The sequence below is a fragment of the Anolis sagrei genome, chromosome 4 (genome assembly GCF_037176765.1).
Source record: "Anolis sagrei isolate rAnoSag1 chromosome 4, rAnoSag1.mat, whole genome shotgun sequence".
NCBI lineage: Eukaryota > Metazoa > Chordata > Lepidosauria > Squamata > Dactyloidae > Anolis > Anolis sagrei.
In genome coordinates this window covers 22,359,856-22,386,110 of record NC_090024.1, presented here as the reverse complement: position 1 = coordinate 22,386,110, position 26,255 = coordinate 22,359,856, and the positions used below count along the sequence as shown (strand labels likewise).

Sequence of the window (26,255 nt, the reverse complement as noted above, 5' to 3'; positions counted from 1 at the left end):
TAACTAAAGTACTGAAAAATAAATCTGTATGAAACTGTATGTTAGTATATAAACAAATCTGAAAGTTTTGACAAAATGGCAACTAACTTGCAAGAAATATATCCATTTTTCCCATAGTTTAATTAGTTGTTCAGCAGTTATATGGAATACCATGAAGTGCCATTTTGTCTCCCAATGCTTTTTAACATCTCCATGAAACCTCTGGCAGAAGTCATCCAGAAGCATGGGGCAGACTGCAATATGTATACCGATGATATCCAAATAGTTTTCTGTGCCCTCAGTAATAGGGTAGTGTGTATCAGCTGAACACTTGGAGGAGGTAATCCTAATTAGTTGAATGAAACTGAATCTAGACAAGAAACAGGTGCTTACTGACAAGGGTCCTAACCTGTGGCTGGAGGTATGCCAATGCCAACCTGTCCTAGACAGGGTTATATTCCTCCTGAAAAATTGTGTTCACATCTTGGGGGCACTTCTGGATCCATGGCTTCAAAAGTCAGCCCAGATAGATGGCAGTGCAAGGATAGCCAGGAGGAATTACAATCAGCTTTGGCTATTAATCAGCAGCATATCTTCCTAAAGCTGGAAAGCCAAAAGATGGTAGTGTACATGCTGGTTGCCTAAAAGCTTTTACAATGTACAATGCACTGGGACAGGGCTGTAGCCAGGGGGGGGGGGGGTGTTAGGGGTTCACCACCCCCCCTCCCAGGTTTTAAAAAACCTGGTTTACTCATGAATTTTAACTGGTTAACCAAACCCCCATGCTGCTAAGACTACGAGAAGCGATAATTAAACAAGCAAATTTTGACAATTTATTCACAGTTATTACTTGCAGCAATAGCTGATATAGTGGAAGCAACCAAGTTGGCCCACCCACAACTGGTAGGCAAAGACTAAGGCATGAGAAGGATTTGAAGCCCCTATGAAGGAGATGAGAAAATGGATTTAATGAAATCTATATAAAATATAGAATGAATCATACTATTCAAATTATTTTGTGTGTGTTATAGAATTACTTCTCATGATTTACTAAAAAAAAAATTTAACCCCCCCCCCATTTTTTTCTGGCTACAGTCCTGCACTGGGATATTTTTGTATCAAGTTTTAAAACTTCCATTAATTCAAAACATGACAACCTAATTGGATACTGGTGCATCTGGGAGAGAACATATTACAGCTATATTAAAATCACACCACTGGCTGCCAATTAGTTTCAGAGAAATGTACAGCTATCAGTGGTTACCTTTAAAGCACTACATGGCTTGGGCCCAGGGTACTTAGGGGATCACCTTCTCCATTCTGTAGATACCGGTTCTTTGGGGGATATTTACTTTACGCAGCTAGAACTGTGTGGACAACTGCCATCAAGAGGATCTTTTCATATGTTGACCCCAAATAGTGGGATGACCCGACAGCTTTCTGATTTCAAAGTAACACCAAAGACTAATCTCTCCTGCTAAATATACTCAGACAATCTTTAAATTATGCATTTTTAAATTATGAATTATTATTTTAATATGTCTGATCCTGTGATGGAAATTATGCTCTTTTAACTGGCCCCTAAAGCCACATGTTGTTACTTCTTACCTGAATTATTTTAAATGGTGTCCTGTGTTTTTAGCGGGTATCAACCTATGGTTGCATTTTAATCTATTGGTCCTTCTCCACAAGTAGAAATGGGTGAGAAATAAGGAAGAGGAGGATTAAAATTTGGGCTAGGGTGGGGGTGTAGGTTTAGGAAGCCTGTTCTTGAAGAAACAACAAAAATGAATACAGTTAATAAACACTATTGTAAAATGAACAAACATCTATCCAAAGGAATATTGATGCAAATACAGGTGAGAAACATTTCACAGAAACTACTGCTAGTATTTGTGGGGAACATTTCCAGAAACATTCTGGCACAAATTAAATGCCTTTCCAGACAGGGCTTTATGTCAGGAGCATCCACGCACACTTTCTGGGGTGGGCGTCCAGATGTTGTACTGGAACACTTAACCCCCTCCCCAGAAGCCCCCCTAAACACAATAAAAAAAGCAAAAGAACTCACCCTGCCTCCATGCGAAGGCTGCTGGAGTTCTCCTGGCGCATACAAATGACATGCCAGGAGAAAGGGGTGTGTGTGATTTTTCTCCTCCCCTTCTCCTGGCGCATCATTTGTATGCGCCAGGAGAACTCCGGCAGCCTTTACATGGAGGCAGGGTGAGTTCTTTTGCTTTTTTATTGTGTTTAGGGGGCTTCTGGGGAGGGGGAGGGAGGGGGTTGGTATTTCCAGAGTTTTCTGGGTTGTGGGAATACTTTCTGTCCAAGAAGGCATGGAATAGACCAGGGGTCCGCAAACTTTTTAAACAGAGGGCCAGGTCACAGTTCCTCAAACTTTTGGAGGTCCGGATTATAATTTGAAAATAACGAATGAATTCTTATGCACGCTGCACATATCTTATTTGTAGTGCAAAAAAAAAACACCACTTTAAAACAATACAATAATTAAAATGAAGAACAATTTTAACCAAAATAAACTTATTAGTATTTCAATGGGAAATGTGGGCCTGCTTTTAGCTGATGAGATAGGATTGTTGTTGTTGTGTGCTTTCAAGTCGTTTCAGACATAGGTTGACCCTGAGCAAGGGCTGGGCAAATTACCTTGGAGGGCTGTATCCAGTCCCCAGGCCTTAGTTTGAGGACCCCTGGAATAGACCCACTATCAAATAAATTCGACAAAAAGCAGGGTTTTTCTGGTTTGTGGTGAATTAATTCCAGGTTGCCCCGAATTTTGTCTGGACAGCCCCTTTTTATTGTGGAAGTTTCTGCAATAAAGGGGCTGTCTAGATCCGTCTTAAAACACATCGTTTTACAACCTTGGGCTCTAGCTATTGTTAGACTACCACCTTCTCTCATTTTTGCCTATGCTGAGTAGGAACAATAGGAAACTCTGTCCAATAGCATCTGAGGACACAAAGTTAGAAACCACAGTAGTATGTGCTTACTATCAAGATTGGAAAACCCAGAAATACAGTTGCCATCCCTAGAGATACGGAACAAGACTTGTATCCAGGCCCGGGGAGGAGGAGGCATACGTCTCTGGACTTTGCAAGAATAAGAGAAACTATAGAGTAAACCTTATTGAAATGAATGACTTTCATCAAGAAATACCACAGAGTCATGCTGGAGGACCCAGAAAATGCGGGATCTGAATCCATAGAAACCATGATCATCTTTTATATCCATAGTTTGTCCTATCTGCTGCTGGGGCATCTGGAAACATCTCAAAATTTCTCTCAACTTCACACTATCAGAGCAGTGAGCAATCCTTTGGCATCTCACAGTTCATCTCCATGAAAAACTTATACAAGGGAATGCACATGGGACCTTGCAGAATACCTGAGAACAGTGAGAGATTCTTAAGAATTCACTGAACTACCTTGTACCAAGAAGGACACAACTCAAGCAGAAATCCCCTAACATAACACACACACACATTACTGAAGAGTCAAGGGCTTTAAAGGATGAGTGCTTTGGCCTGAAGCATAGCTGTCTGCTGCCTTTTGATCAGCTCCCATCTTCCGTGTTGCCTTATGCCAATCTGGCTATTCAGACAAACTTCTCTGTGTCACAGTTCCAGCTGCTGCCTGTGATCTTGACAGTCCTCACTTTGGGATATGCTTGACAGCATGAACATATATTTAGTATTCACTTGCTCCTTCTAAGTTTGTAAATTATTCATTACTGTCTCCTGCCCTTCCTCCAATGAGCTCACACTGACATACTTGGCTCTTCTTTTCTCCACTTTATCCTCAGATCAACCCATGAGAGTAGGTCAGGCTAAGAGATACTGGCCAGAATTCACTTAGGGACATATGCATACATAAGTCACTCTATGCATGGGAGTGGATGCAATCTGCTGATAACAGTGGGAGTAGAGTTGTGCACACAGCTTGTTTCTTTGTGCCTGGTCTTTACAAGCTGCACATTGTGCACTCTGGCTGTATAACTTATAATTTGCATTTTGGAAGAACATCCCTTACTTTGCATTGTGATTACACTTTGCAATTTTGCTTGCTATATTTTCCATTGTGATTACACATCCTATATTTTCCGTTGCGACTATGTACCCCATACTTTGGATTTTGATTGTACATTTATGTTTTGTGCATTGCTTAATGTCTCCTACTCACTGATGTGTGATGCACAATGTAGCTATTTTACATGGTGTCTATGTGGTCTTGCCATGCCTTATGCCTGCTTGTGGATATTTATGCTACATTAAGGAGTCCCTGGGGGCGCAGTGGGTTAAAGCGCTGAACTGCTGAACTTGCTGACCAAAAGGTCGCAGGTTCAAATCCGGGGAGCGGCGTGAGCTCCCATTGTTAGCCCCAGCTTTTGCCAACCTAGCAGTTCAAAAACATGCAAATGTGAGAAGATCAATAGGTATAGTTCCAGCGGGAATGTAATGGCATTCCATGCAGTCATGCTTGCCACATGACCTTGGAGATGTCTACGGACAATGCTGGCTCTTTGGCTTACAAATGGAGATGAGCACCACCCTCCAGAGTCAGACACGACTAGACTTAATGTCAGGGAAAAACCTCTACCCTTTAAGGGGATGTTGGATTGACTCCACTGCTTGGTTAAACACTAGGTTTTGCAGGACAATAGGGATTAGAACCCAAATTTCTCAAAACTCCAACCATTCTACCATACCAACAACATGGGCAAAACCATGATGTGTCAAGCTGCCCTAAAAGCAGGGATAACATATCGCTAGAACGCAATCCACTAAAACTCCACTGATATTCAGCACATTCATGCATCATGCACATTAATTTTCCAGGCACAGCACACCAAGACAGGAGCCAGAGGTCAGCAGCTAAAAATCATTGTCGTGGCACTCCTTTGAGTTAAGACTGCTGCGACTGTTAATCCGAACCACCCTCCTTTTGAAGCGTGCCAGTATCAAACAGTTCTGGCACTGTAATTTGGGCAAATTGAAAGCACAATGAGAAACTGCCATTAAAAGCTGACAATTACATGGAACACATAAAAGGGAAAGTGGAGTGTTACAAATGGGAGCTGCTAATATGAAGAGCTAATTGAGCTGGATTGAAACAAACACACAAACAAAAACAACCCAAAATGAGTCCCCTGAGGAACAAGTTGCCTTGAAACTGACTGATGTTTGGGACAACATCAGAATTCCATGGCATCACAAGACGAAAAGTCAATGGAGCCTTTGAAGGGCTTTGAAGTGGCAGCTGTACATCGAGATTCAGTCCCTATTATTTGTATTCCCTTCCAAGATTTTTGAACAAAGGGAGCTGTTGAAAGGTCTTAACCAGATTTGCAGGTGCTCTGCTTACTTGCAGATCGATTGCCTTAGTGCTACACACATCACATCTAATACTGGAAGCTAAGAATGGCTGGAAATGGTTAGTAGTAAATGGAAGGCTGCCAGCAAATATCAGGTCTGTATGCTATACTACAGAGAAATGAGCCACCTTTGAGTATTCCTTGCTTGAGAAAGCCCTATGAAATCCATGGGATCACCATAAGTCAACAGACAACTTGAAGGCACACAAATACATATATCCAGATCAGCTCAGGTTTGTTTCGTTTTCTTTGTAAAAAAAAACATGAACCAATTTCCAGCTCTCATGCAGTTTTCAAGAGAAGATGTTCATAGTTTTGATTTTAAAAGTGCCATGCTTATGCTTGAAAGTTATTGTTAGTCCCACCTACAAGTGACCCACTGGACCAACTGTTGGATGGTGAGTCAACACATAAGGGGAAAAAATCATTGATTCAAATGATTTATTCTAGTTTTGACAGATTACTGAATTTAGGGCACAGAACCATAAGAGCTGGAAGGGTCTTGTACGCTATCTAATCCAACCATCTGTTGCTTGATGCAAGACATTCAGAACCATAACACCCCCAAGAGCTTGAAAAAGTTATGATTTTGGACTAGAGCTTCCAGAATTTCTCAGCCAACTTGACCTGTGGTCATGTTGGCAAGAGAGAGGGATTTGAAAACTGCATTCCAAAAATCATTTTCTTCCCATACCTAACTAGTTCAATCTGCTCCTAGCAAGAACAACATGTCCTTCAACCTTCAACCAACATTTGTTATGCTGTACTTCAAGTCCATTATTTGATATGTTCTTCTATCAAACAAGCCCTTGTGTATTTGTAGAATGGAGCTATATTGTCTTTGTCTTCTCAAATATACATGGTACTGAAAACCAGTATAGTCTTATCTATTCCTGCCATGAGTATTTTCTAGGTAACATTTGCATGTTCTCTATAACTGTCCTGGCTTGGTAGCAATAATTCCAATTAATGCTGTTATCCCACTTTTCAGCAACTTCTAAAATGTCCCAGATGTTGTTGTTGTTGTTGATGATGATAATGATAACAATGTCTTCTATCCTGCTTTATCTCTCTCTCTCTAAAAAAAAAGAGAATTCTTATCTCTCATCCTTTCAGTTTATCTCTCATCTACTTTCCCCCTTTGTCTTCAGCTGGGGGGGGGGGGAGTGGGTTAAACCACTGAGCTGCTGAACTTGCTGACCAAACGGTTGGCGGTTTGAATCCAGGGAGTGGGGTGAGCTCCTGCTATTAGCCCCAGCTTCTGCCAACATAGAAGTTTGAAAACATGCAAATGTGAGTAGATCAATAGGCGCTGCTCCAGCGGAAAGAAAACTGTGTTCCATGCAGTCATGCTGCCACATGACCTTGGAGGCATCTACAGACAACAGTGGCTCTTTGGCTTAGAAATGGAGATGAGCACCTCCTCCCAGAGTTGGACACGACTGGATTTAATGTTAAACTTTACCTAACTTAGCAGTGGAAGGAAAAAAGAATAAGAGCTGGAAGACTCTTCCCTCCCACAGAAGGCTCAGGCAAAAACAAACTAATGCAGCAGCTCCTAGTTTGTGTGCTCTTCCTCGTTAATACATTGTGCCATATTGCCCACATTCTGATATTGCTTGATTACATGTATCCCAACTGTCATCTTTGAAATGTTGAAGGACATGGTGGGTTTTTTTTAAAAAAGAAGCAACTGTTATTACAGTAGTTTGGTATTGCTGAATGAAAAAATGTGGAACTTTTCTCAAATGTCAATCGTTGGCAGACAGTGGTAAAGTTAATTTTTTAGCACCTGGATTCCCCAGTGTTTCCACCTTACTCATAGCAAAACAGCATTATGGCATCTTTTTTCACAAGTAATGCGGGATCAAGGGTTGCATTTCAACAGCTTAATATGAACCATAAGGATGCTACAAAGAACGAGACAGAAACTGTGCCAGTATTGGCCAATAAACCCAATAAATCCTAAACTGACCTACATATTTATCAATTTTTCAAGAAAATGCAGTGTTATTTCAATGTTAACCTATCCTATACTATTTGCCATTAACAGAACACAGAGGTTCTGAAAACAGAAGATTGGGAAGAGAGGGCCTTCTTGGTGGTTGCTCCCCTACTATAAGAGTCCTTCCTATGAGCTCTGCCATACTGTTTTTCCACTAGTCAGGAAAGACCTTCCTATTAAGACAGGATTTCAGCAATTAACTGATGAGGAAAAGTGTTGCTTTTGGTAGTTTTAAAATCAATTGTATTTTTCATGTAATCATGAGATGCTGTTTTAAAAATATAACTATGTTTCTATTTGTACTGCCAGCTACCTTAGGTTACAGTCTACAAAAACATGAGACAAAAATAAGCCAAAATATTTTTTTACAATCCATAGTACTTGGTTAGTTATCTCAGTAATGAACCTGACTCCAAAATAATTGAGTTACAATTCTGATCCTCTGTCCTAGCTCCTTTAGTCATTTCTTAAAAGTTGTTTGATGTCATATCTTGTAACTAATTATATATGGGAGGAAACATTAAAAAGGATCCCAGACATTAATGAGCCACATTACCCAGAGTTTTCTTTCTTCTCCTAAAAAGTACGTATGCCAACTTCTAAAAGCAGCTTGTCGACAAAGAGGACTTCAGATCACTTCGTATGTTTTTTTAAAACCGACTTCCCCGCCCACCCACCCTTGAGATCCGCTAGTTTGCCTCTGGCTCAGATATAATAATAATGCAATTACTTTTTAAAGGGAAATGTAACTCTAGCTCTAATGGTCAATATGAAAGAAATCCAATTATGCCAAGATTCAGTCTGCAACGAGGACAATGTATCTATGGAATTAAGAAGATGAATCCAACTTCTATGTAGAACTTGCAGTGTATAAATGGTAATAAAGAGTATTCAACCTTTTTCAAAACGTAGGGAATAATTGGATATATAAAGATTCCTGGGTCTGCGACTTTCTTTTATGAATGTATAAATTATTAGGATTAATCCTCACGAACTAGAAACTTGTCACCCAGTACACAATTGCAGAAGAAACCTGGCAGAATCTAAAACTGGATTTCTGGAGACTGTTCTCTCAAAATGTGGAAAATTTTTAAGTATACTTGAGAAATTTAATGTGGGATAAGGAAAAGGTGGTCCACTCAACTAAAATAAATTAGGAAATGTGATTCTACCACTTTGGGAGAAGGTCACAACATCTTTTAAATTCCCCAAATCAAAACTGGAAGTGGATGCCTGACAGGACTGAGATGTCCCTTATTAGAGAACTGGAAAGTTTGTCCCTTACTTACTATAAGTGATGTCACTTATATGAGGTTGGAAGGAGACCCTGGTGGTGCAATGAGTTAAAACCTTATGTCGGCAGGACTGCTGACCATAGGCCAGCAGTTTGAATCCAGGGAGAGTAGATTGAGCTCCCTCTATCAGCTCCAGCTCCCAATGTGGGGACATGAGAGAAGCCACAAGGATGGTAAAACATCAAACATCCAAGCATCCCCTGGGCAACGTCCTTGCAGACTAACCAATTTTCTCTCACCAGAAGCAAGTTTCTCAAGTCGCTCCAGATACGAAAAAAAAATGAGGTTGGAAAACTTTTTATTTTATATAGCTACTTCTCAACTATCAGCCTTGCATGTCATGAACTTTGATGGTTGCTGCCAACAACCAATCAATTCTAGTTTTATTATATTTTATTTCCATACTTACTTTGTGCTAGTTAAGGGTAAGTTCAGCCTACAAAGGAAGAGGGCCCTAGGGCAGAAAGGAGGCTCCTGTGGCAGAAAATGGATTCTGGGATCCTTCAAAGTTACCCATTCCAGCTTTAAAAGTACCTCCACAGTATGTACTGAGGGAATATTGATTAGACATGGAAGAAGAAGTCTTGAATATTTATTAAAAGCTTTTCAGATGGGACAGTTTAATATTTAACAATCAAATCTAGGACACAAAGAATATCCCATAAGATAGGACAACGTGAGTCTAATCACATCTCATGCAAACTATTCCCACAATATATAGTTACAAGATATCTTGATTGTTACCACCACCAGGCATGTAGCTGGGGGGGGGGGGGTGCTTGAGGGACTTCACCCCCCCCCCCCGAAATTCTCATGGTGGTCCACAAGAAGGCCTTGCTGGTACATTATTTAAACTGTTTTGTTTATTAATATCATGATCTGATCACCATGCATGGGGGTATTGGGACAATGTTACAAAAGGTTTGCTAAGGTAGATCCTCACCTCCCCCCCCCCCGAATCAAACTCAGCAACCCCCCCCCCCCCCCGAATCAAAATCCTGGCCACAGTCCTGCCCAACACAAACCTGAAACACCCTTGGGGATGTGGAATGAGTTTTTGTAGTGGAAGCAGTCAAGAACAGATATTTTATCTGAAGGCATTGTTGAAGTCATGGTTTGGAAGGAAATATTTTGTATAAGTAACAGTGATAACAATAATGGTGGTGGTGATTAGTTTCAAGATCTACCAGATATTACAATAGTATCTGAGATCCAGATACTATCCAAGAGTCAAACAAACAATGAGGTATTATTCAATAGATATTCCAGGAAGGATCACTCTTTATAATCGTGCGCCTGAGTTTCCAACAATAGTGAACTCATTCAGATATTTTATCAGTCCATTTGGGATTGCTGCCATAATCCTATCAAAATGAGATTCAGAATCTTTTGCTGGGCAACCAGGGCAAGTTGATGGGAAGCTACTGGGAAGCCAATTACAGCAGAAGAAATGGATAGCAGCACAATGGAGCAACAACAATGGCAAGGAAGAGGAGGAAGGTGGAAGAAGGGGTGGAAGAGTGAAGATGAAGAACAGCAAAATGTCAAGATAGTAGAAGTCTTCAAGGATTATGATTTTTTTTTTGTTTTCCTATTCACTACCCTGTAGCCCTCTCTTCTGCCTGAAATCCTACTTCAAAGGCTGTCACAACATACACTGAAGATACACAGAAGCTGCAGAAGAAGCAGGGATTCTATCTCGAAGTTTCATTGACAAAAGCAACACCAGGAGCAAAGTCTAAAAAAAGATATTTGCAACTTTGAGAGTAAAGGAGAAGCAGTTGAACAAAAAACATATGCCAATATTCTACGACAGGTTTCCAACAAAATCCACACATCTTGCAATGACTCCTTGACCACAAAAGAGGGGAGATCTGCAACAAGTCTAAGCACCATTCCTGTCCAAGGGGAAGATAGTAGGAGGACAATAGCAGAAACCATGTCAATAAATGTGGATGCCATTTGTGAATTTTCTTGACATTGAAATTAACACAGGAATCAATCAAACTGGCATTCTCTAACTGTTAAGGGCTAGCAGGCTCATCATTTATAAGTAAAAAAAACCCTATCTGTCCTCTAAGGAAGGCTAATTACAAATTAGTAATTACAAAAGGAAAGGAAAAAAAATCCATGACAAGCCTTTTAAACAGAGTGACAACATTTTGAGGCTGCTCAGGTACACTGAATTGCAGCAACAAACCTGAAAGGGATTTAATTAGTGAAGAGTACATCCATCATCCATCATATTGTACCACATTTTCTCATCAATGCTTTTAAATAAAGAGACAATCTCCATTTCCCTTGAAGAAAGCAGATTTATCAGATGAGACATCCGAAGTAGAAAGGCATATCACAATCTATTTTCTCAAGCAGATCATGTGAATAAAAAACTACCAATCTGGATACACCCTAATTGTTTTAAAAACACTCACACATTTGAATTGCCCTACTGATTGTGAATTTGTCAGCCAGTTGATGTCATGTGTCTTCTGCAATTGCTTATCTCCCAACAGAATTAATATTACTCTCGATAAAGGTACCCATTCATTTCAAAAGGAATATAAATTTCCTGCATGTCTAAAAGCAAATTTCAGTGTTGCAGATGGGCATGGGGAGAAATAATAATAATAATAATAATAATAATAATAATAATAATACACTTTATTTATATTCCGCTTTATCTCCTTGGAGGGACTGAGAGCGGACTACAGTATGCAGATATAAGGCAAACATTCAATGCCTTTTACACAAAACAACAACAACATACAATACATAGACAAAGATAAAGGCCTTCCTCTTTTCATCTTTGCTTTTAGGAGTTTCAGCTCTTTGACTGGGAAACTGCCTAATATCAACCAGATTACTTGCCTAACTTGTCCAGTATTAGCATAAAATGTCTCAAAGGGATCCAGAGCACCCTTGTGACTCACTGGTTGATTCCATGTGGACTCCACTAAAGTGGACACTTCACCAGAATGGAGACCATGCTAAGTTGTGCTAAAATAAAGCCATCAGCGTAAAAGGTAATACTGGGCACCTTAACGCCGAATGTAGGCATGGCATGGTCCATGGACCATGGACCATAAATGGTTCCTGAACCCCACACTTGTGGTCCCTGATGCTTCCCTCTCCCAGCATCAAAGACCTCATATTGTAAAAAATGTCAAGATTCTGGCAAACCATGAAGTATGCCTTAGACACATGAAAACATGTGAAAACATCCTCATCCCCATGAGCAACCAGAATTCTATATCACCCCCAAGTATCTCTACTTTCCTCTGCAGTCCTTTTGAAATGACATCCCTTCCTATCATCAATTTGTGAGGAGCTGCAGACAAAAATGGGCTTACTTGGAGTAGGGATTTGGCCCACAGTAGGAGATCTCAGGGTGGAAAACCCTTCCACTCTTGCACAAAGATCCATCACAGGCCCTACACTTTCTGTAAAAGCAATTTTTCTGGAGTTTTTTTTTTGAAATGAGGAATTGACTGGAATTTAACCTTATAAAAAAGCAGAAAAAGCACTAATTTTAGATGCAAACTGATTGAAGTCTCCAGGAACACTAATTCTCTATATTTTGGATTTTTTTCCCTTTTCGCTGGAGGAATCTGGAAACTGAATATAGAGTAGGGAATTCCCTACTCCAAGACAGTTTGTGTCCCAATCACAGAGATAAAAGTTAGACACTCATCATCATCATCTTTATTTGACAATATAATGCCCTCTCCCTTTAGCAGGAGTTGCCAGGAGTTGATCTATATGTAAAGCAGAGGTGGTAAAGTGTGGCAAGCCTGCAGCAAGCCTGAGAATCACACATATATTGAGACTATAAAACAATACAATAGCAACTAAATAAAAAGACAGAGATAGCCAGGAATACACTCCTGGTTTTGAGGGGAAAAAATCTGTATTAAAAACTGTAAATTGTGCACGAGGCTGTAGCTATGGGGAGAATAAATGAAATGAGGGCATTGCCACTTCCAATATGATTTTTGCCTCCTCTAATGAAATTGCCCTTCAGTCCCCACATTTCTAGTACTCTGGCAAATTAAATCTACACCTGAGCTTTGAAATAGATAATCCAAGCACCCAAAGACAACAGACAGGCAACTTGACTTGACCAAGCCAATGTGAACACAGAAAATGAAAACAGTTCTAAATGGGCATGCCTTTCAATTTGTCATTCTTTGCAATTTTAGCAGTTTGGGTACTGATGGACGATTTCATGGAGGGGATATCTACAAGCAATGCCTTTAATGTTCCAAATGTCTCCCTATGTAGCTACATTCTATTGTGATCTACTTCAAAGAAAAGTAACTGTTCCTAAAGTGTTCCAGTAAAGCCATCCCAAACTTGTTTTTGGCCAAAAGGTCTGGAAGAGTTGAGAAACCACACCTTTGGTGGTCCACACCTGATCCCAAGGCCACATGTTGCTTGCCCCAGTCCAAAAAGAGTGAGCTCAGACATAGTTCCTCCAACACCACCTTTCAACACTAAGCATTTTGTCCTATATAGGTCTGCTAGCTGAGAACCTTTTGTCTTGAAACTCCAAGAGTTCTGCATGCATTCTTCTGCATACAGGCCTGGGCTTGGACCCTTCTCTGAAAGTCAGTACTATATCTTAGTACTATATCTTGCCAAGCCTACCTTAGATGTTTCCGACTCCCCTTGTTGCCTCTTGGGTGTTCCTTTCGATTCTGGCAGCTTAGAAGAGTTTTCCTTCTTGAGTGAGGATGAGTCGACTCTCTCACATTCCAGTTGCAGGTTGATTCCTTCCGTGCGGACAGACAGATCGATACCATTTGGATTTAGATTGCAATGGATAGCTGGAGGAAAGAAGCATGCGAAGCTTTGAGCATACAGAATTAAGAGAAATGCCAGTCTTGGGCAATATTGTCCATACTCCTGCAGGGCTTTTAAAAGGGAAGCCCAAGACACAGAACTCTAGGTGAAGTGAAATGCTGCCCACATGAACATTCATTTAATTTGCTATTGTATGTAACTGCATTGAACTGTACTAAGTTAAAATCATGTTGATAGAGAGCTGGTTAACTGATGAAAAGACTTGTTGAAGAACCAAAAGGAGACAGTAAGAATAGGCAATTCTCAATGGGAAGATGTAAACAGTGGACTCTCACAAGCATCTTTTGAGGGCTTGTTCATTTGCTCCTTAAAACAAACAAATCCTGGGTGTAGGAGTGAACAGTCAGATAGCTACACTTTCTCACAATCTCACTTTACTTAGGATGGCTATTTATTTATTTGTTTGTTTCATTTATCCCACACCTTTCTCCCAGGATGTCAGGAGTGACTTGAAGAACTGCAAGTTGCTTCTAGTGTGAGAGAATTGGTTGTCTGCAAGGATGTTGTCCAAGGGACGCCCGGATGTTTTGATGTTTTAACATCCTTGTGAGCTGAGCATGCTTAGCCTTCAGAAGAAAAGGCTGAGAGGAGACATGATGGCCGTGTATAAATACGTGAAGGGAAGTCATAGGGAGGAGGGAGCAAGCTTGTTTTCTGCTGCCCTGGAGACTAGGACACAGAACAATGGCTTCAAACTTCAGGAAAGGAGATTCCACCTGAACAGGAGGAAGAACTTCCTAACTGTGAGAGCTATTCAGAAGTGGAACTCTCTGCCCCGGCCTGTGGTGGAGACTCCTTCTTTGGAGGCTTTTAAACAGAAGCCAGATGGCTATCTGATCTGAGCTGATTGGCAATGACTCAAACCAGATAAAGGTTGAGCATGCCCAAATCCAAAAATACTCCAAAATCCAAAACTGTCCACATGGTTGGTTGAGAAAGGGACACTACTGCTTTTTAATAATTCAAAGCACATACATTTTGCTTTAAGAGAAAAATCATGATGTGTATTGTAAAAATTACCTTCAGGCTATGTGTGTAAGGTAGATAAGCTGTAGAATTTAATGTTTAGACTTGGGTCCCATCTCCAAAATATCTCATCCTGTATATAAACATGCAAATACAAGTGTTCGCTCCAGCAAAGAATTGTTGCCTTGTCATGGTTTGAAGCTTGAGTGCCTTGATGATGCCACAAGAGAAATCATGAAGGGACACTCAAGACAGGAATGTAATGGCAGAGAGGTCAGACTAAATAATAATCCCTGGGGAAGCAAACCTCCCTAGTATTCTTGCCATGAAAACTAAATTGATCAGTACAATCAAGGTAGAGGTGTTGGAGGAAAATTCTGAGAGTGCCTTGGACTGCAAGAAGATCCAACCAGTCCATACTTCAGGAAATAAAGCCCGACTTCTCACTGGAAGGAAGGATATTAGAGGGAAAGATGAAGTACTTTGGCCACATAATGAGAAGACAAGAAAGCTTGGTGAATACAATGATGTTGGGGAAAATGGAAGGAAAAAGGAAGAGGGGCCAACCAAGGACAAGATGGATGGATGGCATCCTTGAAGTGACTGGCTCAACCTTGAAGGTGCTGGGGGTGGTGGTCAACAGCTCCCTGAGATCTGGCATTGGCTGGTCCATGAGGTCACAAAGAGTTGGAAACAACTGAACAAATAAACAACAAACACGTGTTCCAAAATCTGGAAGAAAATCTGAAATCCAAAACACTTCTGGTCACAAGCATTTCAGAGCAAGAATACTTAATATGTATTAGATGAGGTATCAAGGCAGCACAATGTAACATGTATTTGGCAAGGTGGAAAGATGGCATACTGAAAATATTAATCTCACACATTACTACTGTAAAAAAAAACACACACACACACACACAAAAACAATTTGAAGTGAAGTATATTTAGAAAGAGAACTGAAATTGCTATTTTTAGAGCTCAGAGCTTAAATGTGTTACTTTGTTGGTCTACTAAATCTCAGAATCTAGCCATGAGGAGAGGGAAGGGTTCTTGGGCTGCAGTCCAAAAGAGAAACTTTTCTAAGATCTGACAGAAATGTATGATGCAGCTTTTGCTTAAACACTCTAAAGAGCTGGAAAATGTCCTGGAAATGGTAATTAAAGTGAACACACAGCTGGAACAGAGCTCCTATGAGGAAAAATAACAATATCTGGGACTCCTTTAGCTTGGAGAAAAAAAGACAAGCAAGGAAAGACATGACTGGAATCTATAATACAATGCATATTGTGGAGAAATAAAAAAGGGAATGCTTTTCTCCTTTTCTCATATTTCTAGAACCCAAGAGCATTCACTGAAATTAAATTTACATGGCTGGGATTCAGTATGGATATGAGATGGATGTCAATATTTTTTCTGTGTTGCTATGAGTTTTCTGGGCTGTATGACCATGTTCCAGAAGCATTCTCTCCTTACATTTCGCCCACATCTATGGCAGGCATCACCAGAGATTGAGGGGTCTGTTGGAAGCTAGGCATGTGAGGTTTATATATCTGTGGAATAATGTCTAGGATGGGAGAAAAAACTCTTGTCTGATTCAGGCAAATGTGAATGTTGCAATTGGCCACCTTGATTAGCATTGAATGGCCTAGCAGTTTCAAAGCCTGGCTGCTCACTGCCTGGGGGAATCCTTTGTTGGGAGGTGTTAGCTGGCCCTGATTGTTTCATGTCCAGAGTGCGAGAAAGAACTCTTGTCTGTTTGAGGCAAGTGTGAATGTTGCAATTGATGACCTTGATTAGCATTGAATAGCCTTGCAGCTTCAAATCCTCAAAGCTTCAAAGACAGGAGTTCTTTCTCCCACCCTGGACATTCCACAGATATATAAACCCCACTTGTTTAGTTTCCAACAGACCTCACAACCTCTGAGGATGCCTGACATAGATGTGAGCAAAATGTAAGGAGAGAATGCTTCTGAAACATGGTCATACAGCCTGGAAAACTCACAGCAAGCCAGTGATTCCGGCCATGAAAGCCTTCGCCATCACAACCTTTCTTTCCATGGTGCATAGCTGAACTCTGGAATTTGCTATCACAAGATGTAGTATGGTCTAAAAGGGCACTGGAAAATGAGATTAAAAAGTTATCACGGGGAATGTGTGTAAAATGTGCAAAATAAAAAAAAATGCCTCCCCCCTCATTTCTACATTTCTAGCATTTCAGTGAATTCTATTATTTTCAGCAAAGTTATCAAAGGAATACAAACACAGCAAACATAATAGCTCTAGACATGCACAGTTTTCAATGTCTCACTCTCTGTGATCCTAGAAATTTGGAAACTGAAGGAAAAATTAATGAGGCCAAAATTTTCACTGGGCAATGCCCTCATTCTGCCCTTTCTCATAACTACAGCTTTCGGTTTATCTATGAGTACTAGTCACTATCAATTGTGATTCCCATGTTAATGGGTCATTAATTCCACTGCAGGTTTCAGTCTTAATTTTAAGGTGCTATTCAAGTTGCTGAACCCTATTCCCTAAATAGCTTTGGCAGCTTGGGTGCATCTACACTGTAGAATTAATGCAATTTGGCACCACTTTTAACTGCAAGTCGCACCACAAGATGCAGAGCTAACCTTAAGAAATGGGGCTACAAAGTGCACTCCATGACATGCGAGTGTGGAGAAGAGTAAACCACTGACCACCTATTACAATGCAGTCTGACCCCTGCCAAATGCACAATTGAGGACCTTCTTGTGGCAACACCAGAGGCACTCCAAGTGGCCAGCTTCTGGTCAAAGGAAATTTAGTATAATGCCAAGCTTTTAACTTTGTTTGAGGTTTTTATATGCATTGTATTCTGTATTCTCAATTTGCTTCTGACGTGTTAAATAAATACCACTTTTAATTGCTATGGTTCAATACTATGGGATTATGAAAGTTATAATTTAGTGTGGCGGCAGCACTCTTTGGCAGAGAGGGCTAAATTCCTTGTAAAACTACAAATCCCATGATTCCATAGCATTGAGCAACAGCAGTTAAAGTGGTGTCAAACTGCATTAATTCTACAATGTAGATGCACCCTAGGTCACTGCTCTCCTATCACCTGTATCCTAAGCAGCCATCATTTGAATGCTTCTTAGCATCGTCTTTTTTTTTCTTTTTTTTAGAAAAGAAGCTCTGCAATACTCTGGTGGCGCAGTGGGTTAAACCCTTGTGCCAGCACAACTGAAAACTGATAGGTTGCAGGTTCGAATCAGAAGACAGCATGGATGAGCTCTCTCTGTTAGCTCCATCTCCCTATGTTGGGACATGAGAAAAGCTTCCCACAAGGATAGTAAAACATCAGAAATATCTGGGCTTCCCTTGGGCAACGTTCTTGCAGACGGCCAATTCTCTGACACCAGAAGCGACTTGCAGTTTCTCAGGTTGCTCCTGACTATATATATATATATATATATATATATATATATATATATATATAATTTTAATATATTATTCTTTTCAAGTCTCGTGCAATGGATGTCCCTAAAGGAGTTCTGATGTCCATCACAGACATCAGAAGAGCTGAAAGACCAAGAACAACCCACGAGAGTCAAGACAAAGATCCACCCAGAGGAATATGTTCTTGCCATACATCAAGGGAACCACTGACCGCATAGGGAAGCTGATGAGGAAACACAACATACAAACTATCTACAGAACCACTAAAATAATCAGCAAAGGACAAGAGGGATCTTCTCGCCTCTTCAGGAGTCTACCAGATACATGCAGCTGTGGACAAGGCTACAGAGGGAATCCCAGACAAGAAACAATCATGGCCAGCTAATCACCTCCCAACAAAGGATTTCCCCAGGCAGTAAGAAGCCAGACCTTGAAACTTCTAGGCCATTAAATGCGAATCAAGGTGGCCAATTCCAACATTCACACTTGCCTCAAACAGACAAGAGTTCTCCCTCCTACCCTGGATATTCCACAGATCTATAAACCCCCTTTTCCTAGTTTCCAACAGACCACACAACCTCTGAAGATGCCTGCCATAGATGCAGGCGAAATGTCAGGAGGGGATGCTTCTGGAACATGGACATACAGCCTAGAAAACTCATAACAACCCAGAGTTTCTTTTCCTTAAACAATGCATAAAGCCGTTCATTGGAAGGACTTCAAGGTGCTTATTTGGACCTCGGAGGACGATCGGCAAAATAGAGATTCGAAACCAAGCAGGGGGCAGATGAAATCATGGTGGCCTCAGGTGACATTAAATTCCTACATTTCCAAAAGTCACTAGCCAAGCAATTCACAATTTCCCCAAGGAGGTGAAGGTTATACAGTAATTTAAATCGAGCCAGGGTGTTTGTCACATCCCTAATAAAAAAAAGAATTGATACAAATGATCCTTCCAGTTATATCCCAGATACCTAATTGAAACTCTGGGAGGTCTGGAGGGGAAGGGAGAGGGAGACTATTCCCTGGAACGCTACGCAGGTCTTAAATCAATGTAAGCCAGATTTAGGACAGCCTGATTCAAAGTGAAGCTGAAATTCTTGCATGTAAGCTGATTAGCCATATTGAAATCAATAGGGCTAAATCTATCCTGGTACAAATAATTCAATTTAAACCTGTTGTGGGACAAACTGTATACTTCCAGTAGTTTGAAGAATCATTCTTTTCCCCAATCTTTGCTAGAGCTAGACAAGATGGGTGCAGCAGAAACCATTTGCTTAAATAATGAATTGTTTTGGCTTTGAAATTCTGTGTTTGTCTAGTTTGCCTCTGTTTGACAGTTTTTTAAATGAGTATTTTTACCTTCTGTAATCTGCTAGAAACTGCACGTATTTAATATCACTCAAGAAAGAAAAAAATCTGCTTACTAAAATTCATTATTATTATTATTATTATTTGAAACACAACAAGATGAGTCCACAGCAGACACGCTGCTGGCTGTTGAATTGGATCACACGTCGGACGCTTCCCAAGTGTCTAGGACTGTGTGATCTATCGGCGTATAATGCGTGCAGATCCCAGTAAGGTGGCCTTTTGCAGCTGGCAGATGGTAATTTTGTCAGCGCTGATTGTGTTTAAGTGCAGGCCAAGGTCTTTAGGCACTGCACTCAGTGTGCAGATCACCACTGGGACCACCTTGACTGGTTTGTGCCAGAGTCTTTGCAGTTCAATTTTTAAATCCTCATATCATGTCAGCTTTTCCAGTTGTTTCTCTGCAATCCTGCTGTCACCTGGGATTGCGACATTAACAATCCATACTTTGTTTTTTGACACGATTGTGAGGTCAGGTGTATTATGCTCCAAAACTCTGTCTGTCTGAATCCGGAAGTCCCAGAGGAGTTTGGAATGTTCATTCTCTGTAACTTTTTCTGGCTTGTGATCCCACCAGTTCTTTGTCGCTGGCAGATGGTATTTGTGGCACAAGTTCCAATGAATCATCTGAGCAATGGTGTTGTGCCTCTGCTTATAGTCTGTCTGCGTGATCTTCTTGCAGCAGCTGAGGATGTGATCTACTGTTTCATCTGCTTCCTTGCAGAGTCTACATTTGGGATCTGTTGTCGACTTTTCAATTCTGGCTTTGATGGCATTGGTTCTAATGGCTTGTTCTTGGGCTGCCAGAATCAGACCCTCCATCTCATTTTTCAGAGTTCCATTTGTGAGCCACAGTCATGTTTTTTCTTTGTCAATTTGGCTCTCAATTTTTCCCAGGAACTGTCTATGGAGAGCCTTCTTTTGCCTTATTATTATTATATTATTATTATTATTATTATTATTATTATTATTATTATGCTGCTGCTGCTGCTACTCCTTTTCTTCTAGAGTAGTGCTTTTCAACCTGGGGTCCCCAGATGTTTTTGGCCTACAACTCCCAGAAATCCCAGCCAGTTTATCAGCTGTTAGGATATCTGGGAGTTGTAGACCAAAAACATCTGGGGACCCCAGGTTGAGAACCACTGTTCTAGAGCGAGACCCAAGGCAGCTTTCAAAACAAGTTAACAGTAAAGATAAAAGTTTTCCCCTTGATATTAAGTCCAGTTGTGTCCAACTCTGGGGTTGATGCTCATCTCCATTTCTAAGCCACAGAACCAGCATTGCCTGTAGACAACTCGAAGGTCATGTGTCCAGCATGACTCCATGGAGTGATGTTACCTTCCCACCGAGGCGAAACCTATTGATCTTCTCACATTCGCATGTTTTCGAACAGCTAGGTTGGCAGAAGCTAGGGCTAACAGTGGGAGCTCACCCCGCTCCCTAGATTCAAGCCAATGACTTTTCGGTCAGCAAGTTCAGCAGCTCAGCAGTTTAACCAGTTGTGCCACCGGGGACTCCAAAATATGTAAAAAAAAATGTAAAAACAATCAAACATATATAATATATTTGAAAATTAATTAAAACACACAACAGTGTGTGTGTGTGTGTGTGTGTGTATATATATATATCTATATATATATATAACTTCTGCCACAATACTGCCATCGTTTTGAGCTTACACAAAATTAATTGAATAGGTTTTTAAATGATCAGCAGGAGGGGTAGTTGCAATGCCTTGATACTAAAAAAAATGGGAGAAAGACAGGGAGAATGGATTTTTAAATCAGCTTTTAAATAAGTGCTGTAACACTTTACTTTAAGTGCTATTGTGTGAATATTTCTGAAGTGTAGATGAAAGAGTAATTTGAGTGTTAATTAAAGGATCAATTAAAGAACTAAAGCCACCTCCTACTGTTCCTTCTGTTTTGCTATAAGCCACCAGTGGGCAACTATGGTCTCATCTACACTGCCATATAATGACATTTGAAACTGTAATATACGGTTAGTATAGGCTCATATAATACAATTTAACTGCATTGAACTGTGTTATATGAGTCTGCATTGGCCATATAATGCAGTTTCAAATTACACTATATGGCAGTGCAGTTGGGGCCTCGGTTGGGGTCAGGGATCAGTCCCATAAGCCGTAATGCAGTGGTTCTCAACCTTTGGGTCCCCAGGTGTTTTGGCTTACAACTCCCAGAAATCTGAGTCAGTTTACCAGCTGTTAAGATTTCTGGGAGTTGAAGGCCAAAACATCTGGGGACCCACAGGTTGAGAACCACTGCCCTAATGCCTTCATTTTTCTCTACAGTCCCTCTCAAAATGGACATGGGAAATGACACACCTCTGATAACAAACTGTAGTCTCATGGAAGGACTCTCCTTCTTACAGAACCCAGTTGGGTATTGCTACATTTTGGAAGTAATTATTATAGAAAAAAATGAGATGCTTCCAACTCTTGTTTTGAAAATAAAATAAAGCATAGTTGGTCCTGTGAAAAGTAAACTGAAAAGTGTGGCTCTTCTCCAGGAAAAAAAATGTGCAGATTAATCAAGTAAGGATTAACAAATGTTCTACATTGTGTTATCTCACAGCGGGAGACAAATCTCACTAAGCAAATCTGCTTTTCCAGATTAGGAATTCATGCTTTTGCCACAACACTTTCATTTCTTGAGTATACTTAAAAGTCAAACCATTAAAAGGCTATCTTTCAACTTCCTAAGTAGCAACACTTATATTAAAAGACGTCATGCTATCCAACTTGGTGAAGAACAACAGGGAGCTTTGTGGCACACGAAAGTGCATCACAGTATACAGCCAAGGGCTGTTTGTTCAGGCACTAGGGCAGATTTGGGCATCAAGTGGCCTACATGACATATTTGGCAATTTTCAGGACTCTGTCCCTTTCCTGGAAGCCATGATCTTGTCTCCTGACAATCTCATTTTGCTTTCAAACTCTGATTTCCAAACAATGACTTGGAAAAAAAACCCCAAAGAAATGGTTAGAAAATGCCATTTAGGTAACCTATGGATACAACAAGGCCCATACAGGATGAAAGGAACAAAAATGGCTCTCTTACTAGGGAGTGAAACCACTTCTTCATTAGGGAAATATACAGAAAAGAAAGTCTGAGATATACCACACTCATTTCAACTCAGGTCATGTGCTACTAAAGTTTATTTATTTATTATTTAGTTACTATATTTATATACTGCTTTTCTCAGCCTTTGGGCAACTCAAAGCGGTTTACAGTAGCAAAAATTCAGTGCTCAAAACATCATAGAACAGTTAAAAACAATTAACACAATAGCATAAAAAATATTACACAATCAATAAAGCATAACTCATTAGCTTCTCTTAGTTAAAATCAAGATCCAATCTCATCATCCAATTGTTCCATATTCCTATGTTCATTACACTGCATTTTCAAATGCCTGCTCAAACAACCAGATCTTCACTTTCCTCCGAAATGCTAATAGGGAAGAGGCTCAACTAATGTTTGTAGGAAGGGCGTTCCATAGCCGAGGAGCCACCACTGAGAAGGCCCTGTCTCTTCTTCCCGCCAAACATATTTGTGACGTAGGCAGGATCTAGAGCAGGGCTTCCCCAGACAATCTTAACGTCCATAGGAGGAGATGCTGGTCCATAGGAGGAGATGCGTTTGGACAGGTAAGTTGGGCCAGAACCGTTTAGGGCTTTCTAGGTTGGAGGACAGGTTTTGTTTTCCATTGCAGTAGTTTCCAGATGCAGGATTCCACGTTTCTTCCATAGAATAAAAAGAGCAGCCATTCATTTTGATGGCATAAAGGGAAAGAGGATCCTAAGGAACATGAATTCAGTGGGGATTAAACATGTTCCCTGATCCTTGGGATCCCAATATCCCCTGTACTAAGGCCAACAATCTGAACAGATCCATGGCTAGTTCCTCTTCCTCTATTACTTACTGTGAGTGGAGTCTCCTCAAAACCATGAATCTTATCATTTTTATCGAAATTCCCAATTTAGGGAGGAAAATAAAACACAGAAGAGACTCGCACCTTCTAGAGGCTTCAAAGAGGAGCAATTCTACCTTGTAAAGTAAAAAATATAAGTGCCAATGCTGCATCTTGCTTGTGGACCACATGTTTCCCATCCCTAGCCTAGACAATGATAAGCAAGATGCCCTTGTTGTTGTTTATTCATTCCTTGGCTTTTGACTCTTTGTGACCTCATGGGCCAGCCCACATCAGAGCTCCTGTTGGCCGTGGCCACCCCCAGTTCCTTCAAAGTCAAGCCAGGCACTTCAAAGATACTATCTATCCATCTTACCCTTGATCTGCCCCTCTTCCTTTTTCCTTCCATTTCCCCCAGCTATATTAAATGAAATCTAGTTATGGATAATATAAAACTGAAAATGAGAGCAAGCTGAAATCTTGTACTATCAAAACTGCTATGATGATGCCACCTCCATGTTTGCAGGGGGATACACATCAAAGAAGTATTAGTTGATGGAGAGTAACCAAGGTTTATCAGATGCATTTGTTTGGTAATAGCAGAATATTAAATGCTGGATTAACTGAACCATTTATCTGGTTTAGGAAGCTTTATCTCATATTTTGCTGAGAAGTGGCTTCAAAAATAATTGTAATCAAGGGATATGCTGTAATAATGACTCATTCAGGTGTTACATAGATATTGATTGTTGTTAACTGCCATCAAGTTGACTGAGTTATAGGAACACTATGAATGAGAGGCCTCCAAGTCACCTTATCATGGATATTTATCTTGTTATAATCCTACAACTCCATAAGCAAGGTCAATATTCCCAGTATCACAGGGACAATCCAGATATTGGATTGTTATAAAATTTTCAGGCTGTATGGCTATGTTTCAGGAGCATTCTCTCCTGATGTTTCACCTGCATCTATGGCAGGCATCCTCAGAGGTTGTGACCTCACAACTTCTGAGGATGCCTACCATAGATGTCATAGATGCAGGCTAAACGTCAGGAGAGAATGCTTCTGGAACATAGCCATACAGTCCAAAAAACTTACAACAACCCAGTGATTCCAGTCATGAAAGCCTTTTACAATACATTGAACATCTCTACAGGGAGAAACTATTCCAAGATACATGAAAATGATCTCACAACCTCTGTGGATGTCTGCCATAGATTCAGGTGAAACGTAGGAGAGAATGCTTCTGGAACATGAACATACAGCCCGAAAAACTTACAACAACCTAGTGATTTTGGTCATGAAAGCCTTTGACAATAAATCCGGATATTGTTCGTTTGTCCTTCCCATCAACCAGCACATCTCAAGTCACCCTGACTCACAAACAAACAAACCAGTATATCCAACAATGAAGGAGGACACCTGTTGCTAACTTCTCGGTGGTTGTGACTACTTATGTGATTATTACTATCATTATGAAGATTTTTATCTTATGTCCCAGCTTTTCCTGCAGATAGAAACTCCATGTATCCCACATAAATTAAAACAAATGAAAATAAAAAAACATAAAAACATAATTCTGTTAATACATAGTTTAAATGCAGTTAACCTACGCATCTAAAGAATTTAAACATTTTTTAAAAAGTGGCAAAAGATTTAGAAAAATTAAAACTAATTAAAACAATAGGCAAAAGGAACACATTCTTAAAGACCATAACATTCAGTTTCTACAAACTTAACACATTGGAAAAGTTTTCATCTGTCAACAAGGGAACCATTCTAGCCTACTTAGAAAGGAAGTTCTAATGGCGAAAAGGAGATTCAGACAAGTACACATATATTCCAAGAATCAGTATAACAAGTACCGTATATACTTGAGTATATGCCGAACCGAATATAAGCCGAGGTACCTAATTTTACCACAAAAACTGGGAAAATGTATTGACTTGAGTATAAGCCGAGGGTGGGAAATGCAGCAGCTACTGTTAAATTTCAAAATAAAAATAGATAGCAATAAAATTACATTAATTGAGGCATCAGCATATTAAATGTTTTAATATTTACATAAAAATGTAATTAAAGATAAGACTGTCCAACTCTGATTAAATCACTGTTCTAACCTTCTTCAATGTAAATGTGTTTACTTATCCTTCCAATAATAATAGAGTAAAATAATAAATGCAATAAAAATAGTAATAGTAGAGTAAAATAATACCTGTAATAATAATAGAGTAAAATAATAAATGTAATAATAGAGTAAAATAACAAATGTAATAAAATAATAATAGTGTAGAGTAATATAAATGTAATAATAATAATAGAGCAAAATAATAAATGTAATAATAATAATAATAATAACCCAGTAAAATAATAAATAACTGACTTGAGTATAAGCCGAGAGAGGACTTTTTCAACCTAAAAAAGGGCTGAAAAGCTCGGTGTATACTCGAATACATACGGTAATTTCAAATTGGGATTTCTCAATATATAGCTTAGATGTTTTCTCTTCAATATTTATACCTGCCGTTTCCCCAAATATAGGACTCAAGGCACCTCAATAGATCTTTTCCCCAAAGGAAAACCTATGCTGCTAAAAACATGCAAAAGTTATGATTAAAATATGTTTGAAAAATGTGACAGCTGACATCAAACTACACCAGGACAACTATATATTTGTATATTAACTAATCGTATAAAACTGAGAACTATGAACAAATTCTCACCCATTCCTTTGTCCCTGGCCAAAAAAAAAATGATTTCAGTGAATAATAGTTGTTATTATTCATAATTCAGGGTCAGCTTCTACCGTGAATGGTTTTTTCTCTTCTTATTCCTGTTTCTTCTCCAGCTACGAATTAAAATTTAGAATCGTCTTCTACAGTGAATTGTTTTTTCTCAACTTAGTCCTGTTTTTCTTCTACCTAATTAAAAATTGCAATGTATTAAGCTTCTTTAAAAAAATAGTCTACATAAGATTTTACATCAAGCTGCTGGTCCTTTCTTTTGAG

The 26,255-nt window shown here is 39.8% G+C and overlaps 1 protein-coding gene across 2 annotated transcripts in view; it reads right to left on the bottom strand.

Annotated features, from left to right (window-relative positions):
- The window catches only part of SAMD12 (sterile alpha motif domain containing 12), a 226,711-nt gene that overhangs the window by 185,184 nt on the left and 15,272 nt on the right, over nucleotides 1-26,255 (bottom strand). For both annotated transcript variants that reach the window (XM_060775815.2, XM_060775814.2), the window contains exon 2: nucleotides 13,315-13,493. In XM_060775815.2, coding sequence (XP_060631798.2) covers nucleotides 13,315-13,493 — 179 coding nt within the window. The remainder of the gene's footprint in view (nucleotides 1-13,314; nucleotides 13,494-26,255) is intronic.